Below are 6427 nucleotides of genomic sequence, written 5' to 3' on the forward strand. Positions count from 1 at the left end.
AGCAAGCGCTGCTTTGTTTACGTTTCGTATATCTGCGTTTATCTCGTGTATTTTTGTTTCGGTTTCTCCTTTTGAATGATGAATATATACTATTGATAGCTGCTGATATAGACAGTTAATTCCTCTCACGCATGTGCAGAATGCACGTGTTAGTTTGCCGTCGGCTGTAGTCTGTGCGGTGTGTTCAAGCGCAGCTTTTTGGTCCGACGCTGCCGACGTGAGGCGACAACACCGTCGGCTTTCATCGCCGCTAGTTCTTTGAAGCCGGCTTGGTGTGTCCCGGCCTTTCGAGCACAGCTTTTTGGTCCGACGCTGCCGACGTGAGGCAACAACTCTGTCGGCTTTCGGCTTGGTGTGTCCCAGCCTTAATACGTTCAATACTCGACAAGAGACAATAGGCTTGTTCAACTTCATGCGGCGCCGCAAAGATCCGCTTTTAATTCGGCTGCTCTCGCCAGCTGGTGGCAGGCTAGTGTAGTTAATCTCGAATAAGCCTATTGGCAACATGAGGGCTATAAATGCCAAACAATAAAGGTCACATGACACAAACCAACCAATGGGAAACAAGGCACATGACTAAAGCAACCAATCACAAAATGGCACACAGACAAGAGTAGCACATGACATGATCACATGAGGGGCAAGAAACACGTGACAGGAACATGAAAAAAGGCAAAATATCAAAATAAAAGACCAGAAAACCTAAACAAGAAACAAAACCCAAACCCCACGTTACAAAACCAAAAGGACCAGGGAAAGAGAGGAGCACACCAGAATGGCAGTATATTACATACATATATTACAGTATATTATCTTATATTCAATTTTAAAAGCATAACACAACATAGATAGAATTTAAAAAAAGTTCACATACTAGTTTCTCTGAAAACAATGCTACAGGCAGTTATTCTACTTTTGAAAAGTGTGTTCCGTGTCAGAATGTCTGTTTTTTGTTTTGCTCTTTGTGATTCCGCCCACTGCCAATTTACCCAATAGTATTTCGACACCCCGGGTTTCCAGTTGGTGCAAAACACAGCGTATTGCAGCCATGGGAGATAACAAATGAACTGGGTCAGAGATCAGAGATTCTACCCAACCTAAAAATCCTCGGCATCCATCTAAAAAGCTCTATAACAAGAGGAATAATAAAACGCAGATAAATCAACTCAACAACTTACATTATAAGACTCGTTGCCTTCCATTGTCAGTTGTGCTCATTCCTCTTGTGTGTCCTAATCTGGCAACCCGTGTGAGCATTGAGTCTGAAGAGGAGCCTGACAAACGACTCCAATATTTTGAATTTGGACTGCAGTACCCATTTCAACTGCTAGCTCTCAATATTACATACTGCACCCTTAGGAAACTGTTTTTACCTTACTTTATCTTTGAAAATTACTTTCATTGGTATAACTTAATGTCATCTTGAGTACAGTCACTTAAAATAATATATTTAACTTGAATGAAACCAATTAATTGAGTTGTTACCGCATTAAGTATATTTTGGGTAATTTGACTAAATATTTTTTGCAGTATTATATATTCCCAAATGCTTTTTAGGCTCTTAGTGTCTGCACACATGGAATGAGCTGGGCGGCAGCCCCCATAACCGAAAGTGACCTGGGGGTGAAGCGGGCAGAGATTCGACAGGGTGTACGGGAGGTGGTGTTGTGCAAAAACATGGATGGGAAGATTGGCCTCCGCCTCAAAGTCATAGATAATGTATTTATTTAATGTTATAAATACTTTAACTTTTAAACTTGAATTAATATGATTTATTAATCTAACAATCCAACTAGAGAGAATCTATTGCAACATGTCAATAGTCTGCAGTTTTTAGCTGAAAAATGTATCAAATATTTAGATATTTGAATAATTTCTAAGTGTTCTATGTTTTAATGAATGACATCCACATTCACATCATAACATTACACCCCAAAAGTATAATGGGTAATCTCTGATTAACATTTCCAAATGTGTGTTTCAGGGCGTTTGTGCAATTAGTGCAGGCTAACACTCCTGCAGCACTGGCAGGGCTGCGCTTTGGTGATCAGATTCTGCAGATCAATGGCAAATCATGTGCCGGCTGGAGTAGTGATAATGCACATAAGGAGCTTAAGAATGCCAACCCAGAGAAGATCACTTTGGCTGTGCGAGACAGGTACACACACATGCACACACACATCACATCATACATAGAGCATTTTTGCAGGTTTCAAATACTCCGCACAATGATGTTTAATTTATGAGGATCAGGTTGTCATGAATTATTCATGAAGAGATCAGACACAGGAGGGTGTGTGTATGTAGTTTAAGCCTTACAACTGTACAGCAACTATTGTTGTAAACCATTGTTAATACTAAAAAGTATGTAGGTATTAGAGATACTCATGAAAAGAGTTGTCAAAAGAATTTTAATTTGTCAAACTGTATAAGCCAATTAATTGTTTGGCCAAGGCCTGAATTTTAGCAACAGTAATAACAGGAGAGAGGGGAATGAGAAAAGACCTTGAGTCAGAATTCAAGCTCCGAGCACTGTTACACGATACGTGAAAGTATCAGGCTATGGCTCTGACAGCCCAACTACTTTATTTTTGGCAGAGTGAAGTATAAATTTGATAGAAAATAATGTGGAAGATGGAAATGAATCACATTCTCACCTGAAAAACTCTTAAAACTACATTTCATGACACAATAACTGTAATATTTTGAAAATTATGCGGGTTTTGATGTTTCACAAGAACACAAGTACAGACAAGAATGCATATTGAGAAACGGCTATAGTCTGTGTAAAAATATAAAATTATAAAATACACTATTATATATTTTTTGTGTGTTTGTTCACTCTGATGTAAATAAGCCCAACACGCATGAACAGCATGGCGGAACGAGTGAAGGAGACGCTTATAGCATGCGCAAGTGACGATTCTAGTCAACCAATCAACATTCTGCAGTGAGTCTAGCTCCACCCTTTTAGTACCTTTTGCTGTGCTAGGTACACCAACGGAAGGGTACCAAAAAAGTAGTATGGTACGGTTCGCTTTTTTGGTACCGTTCACAACTTCTGATAATGGAAATGGAAATAATCGCGTACTGTACTGTACTGAACCGTACCACTCGGTGGATTATTGCACTGTAACACGTGAACAGATTGATTGATTGATTGATTGATTGATTGCTGCAAGAGAAAACGAATGAGAAGTTCCCCCTTCCCCCTTGGAAGTTGGCCTCCAAAATGGGACCAGTTCAGAACCACTGTTTTAGACAACATTGGCAAGCATTAGTTTATTGTATGTCAACTGTAAACATAATTATTGTTCATTTATGGTAATTCCTCAAATCCAAGAATACAGTAGGCTTATCCCCAGAATTCTACTAGCTCATTAACCAGCTGAGTCTTTAATTCATGCTTTTTTTTTTTTTTTTTACAGTAGATACCATAGAGGACTAATATTTGTGAACATTTCAGGCTCCTATCCGGTCCCCCACTAGATTATTACCTGAACGAGAGGGGGATTTTACAAAATTGCACTTTCTCACTCATTTTAGCCCCAATTAAAAATAATAAATAAAAAACAAAAATAAATAAATATAAAATAAACAAGTACTGTAAAATAAAAATAAAAATGGTGTTTTTTCAATACCAATACATACAGGTAATCACTCACTACAAATAGGACAATTAAAATGGTGAAGCAACCAACTTTTGATACATTGCAAGACTACAGCCATGCAGATATCCAGACCAACGGCATCAAGAATTTTGTATTTGTTTGTATTTTTCCACAACATTCTTTCTTGTATGATACTGCTTAGGTGATATTTTGATAATTAGTAATATTAGTAATATTATTTTTTTTATTAAATGTTAAAGTGGTATCTAAGTTAAATACTTTTTTGTTTTTTTTGTTTTTTCCAGAAAGTATTATTGAAGAAGCGCTTCGCCTGTCTAGTGCCTCCATTATGATACGTGTTGCCAGTGATGACTTTACGCTGACACTGGATTCAGGTCAGACAGCTGATGTGAGAAAAGGAGATTACATTGCTCTTTACCCCCAACTTATACACTTGGATCCTGAAATCTACCCCAATCCTACAGTATGTGTTCAAACTCATTGTCAATTATTTTTTATTAACCAATGAGCTCTCCCAAACCACGAGCTTATACAAATTAGACAGGTTTTAGATCATTTCCATCTGTAGGATATTTATAATATTTAGAATTTAATTATGTTAATTATGTTTATTGTATGGAAGTATGGTAGTATGTATGTAGCTTGCACTTAAATGTATACAAGATTACAAAGATTGCAGATGTTCCCAATGCACAATTCCAATATAGCATGTAATTGTTATAAAATATGTCACTCAATGCATTTAATGTACTTACATAGTAGTAACTTTGATACTGTAATGTTTTAGGCATCACAATGACTTTTTAAACACAGACAGCCATGTACAGTAAATAAAATGTTCCTCTGTTTCCCAGGAGTTCAAATATAACCGCTTCCTGGATGAAAAAGATCAACGAAAGAGTAATTTCTTCAAAAATGAGCGACGGTTAAAGCATTTCTTGTTGCCGTTTGGTTCTGGTGCTAGCGAGTGCCCTGGCCGTTTTTTTGCAGTAAATGAGATTAAACAGTTCCTCGCACTGACACTGTGGCATTATGACCTACAGCTCAGTGACTCTGATGCCACTCTGGTTCCAGACAATACTCGTGCAGGCCTGGGTATACTGCCACCATCACGAGATGTCCTTCTCAGATACAGAAGGAAAACCAACACCACCACAGAACAGTTAAGATAGGAAATGGAAGTAGATGGAAAGTATAAGATGCAAGAAGGAACATGAAGACCTTTGCCTATAGGACAAGTGAAATGGCAGTCTATCTAGTTTCTATATGGTAAATGATGATTTGACTTTGTATGATGGACTGAAATCAATGAAAACGTAGCACTCTACATTGGCCTATAATAATAAAGTCAAATAAAGCCAAAAATCTAAAAATTGCCAGGAAATTACAGGTTCAAAAAGTGTAAGAAATTTACTGTGAAATAAAATGACTGTGAATGGACATTTACTGTTCTTGTTTTACTGTAAATTCACATTATAAAGTTGTCTTTAACTGTGCCACTGTGAGAAATGTATTTGTTTATTACTGTAATTGGTTTGAAGTCACCATAATGGTGATTGATGATCCCATTTGTTTAGGGCTCTGACATTGCACATTTATATTCAAATTTCTGATCTAGTCGTGTCAGAAGTATGATAAATGAAAACATTTGTCAAAATAATGACAAGCTAGAAACACAGTATGATGCTGTTTGTTTACAATAAATTTCTGAGTGCAGTTAGATCCAAGAGAAATCCTACTGTGAAAAGTGTAACTCGGAATATACTTTAACTTCACATTAAAATATTTTTTTTAACAGTGTGCCATCATCAACCCAGGTGAAAAAGAAATATATTTAAATTGTGCTTTTTCAGACATACTTACTATATTTAAATTATACTATACTAAGTGCATATTAAATGTATTATTTTGAAACAACTTTAAGTATATTAAGTGTATTTCAAGATATGTTTAAGTTGGATTTTAATCTATTTGTAATATATTTAATATATTGAAATTGTGTTAAAATTGAACCACTTTAAGTATATTTAGTGCAATTTAAGTGTATTTCTTAAAATACATTTAAAATGTCCTTTTAATACTTCATGAACTACAGTTAGAGTATATTTGAAGCATCGTTTTAATGTACTTCAAGTACATTTCAATTGTATTTCAGCTCATTGGAAATGCATTAGCATTACACTACTAGTATATTATAAAGCTGCTTTTTTCAGTATATACACACACGTACACTTTGATATCTAGAAAACTTTAATGTATTATATATCGTTGTGTACATTACAAATATTCATAAAGTACACTAAAAAAAGAACAGCAGCATATATACTTTGGTGAAAAACAAAACAAAACATACTATTAAATGTATTAAAAATGCACTTGAAATACAAGTATGTTTATAGTATATTTGTATTACTACAAACATACTCAAGTACATTTTAATACATTATAAAAAAAACATAAATAAAAAAAGACTGAAATGCTATGGCAGAGCTATCTTTTCCATTTGTAGAACATTTCAGTTATACCGGCCTTACTAAAAAGTACAGAATTTTACATCAATGAATAAATAAAAATTACAATGCAATTTTCTGAAGAAAAAAAATACATAAAAAAGACTGAAAAACAAAGTGCATAAGTGAATAGCTGTGTGTGCGTGCAAAGACTGAAGATGATAAAGTTCAAGCAACAGAATAGGGAGGGATGGAGGGGGTTTTGGAGGTGGACAAGGAGATGGCGTAGGGATGGTGAGAGGCAAAAGTGCGGGGATGATGGCAGGATGTCAAGTCAAGTCAAGT

The 6427-nt window shown here is 35.7% G+C and overlaps 2 protein-coding genes across 2 annotated transcripts in view; both read left to right on the top strand.

The window, feature by feature from the left end:
- Positions 1-2263, top strand: part of LOC107730104 (syntenin-1-like) — a 3908-nt gene extending 1645 nt beyond the window's left edge. The window contains exons 4-6 of the mRNA XM_016540837.1: positions 1558-1720; positions 1984-2158; positions 2254-2263. Of these exons, the coding sequence (XP_016396323.1) occupies positions 1558-1720; positions 1984-2158; positions 2254-2263 (348 nt within the window). The remainder of the gene's footprint in view (positions 1-1557; positions 1721-1983; positions 2159-2253) is intronic.
- Positions 2264-3910: 1647 nt separating this feature from the next.
- On the top strand, positions 3911-4998 carry LOC107730134 (cholesterol 7-alpha-monooxygenase-like). The gene is made up of 2 exons (XM_016540867.1): positions 3911-4095; positions 4487-4998. Exons 1-2 carry the CDS (start codon positions 3961-3963, stop codon positions 4802-4804), a joined length of 453 nt encoding a protein of 150 aa, XP_016396353.1. The 5' UTR covers positions 3911-3960; the 3' UTR covers positions 4805-4998.
- Positions 4999-6427: the final 1429 nt, after the last annotated feature.

This window comes from Sinocyclocheilus rhinocerous, unplaced genomic scaffold (genome assembly GCF_001515625.1).
Source record: "Sinocyclocheilus rhinocerous isolate Xijiao unplaced genomic scaffold, SAMN03320098_v1.1 scaffold36, whole genome shotgun sequence".
Lineage (NCBI taxonomy): Eukaryota > Metazoa > Chordata > Actinopteri > Cypriniformes > Cyprinidae > Sinocyclocheilus > Sinocyclocheilus rhinocerous.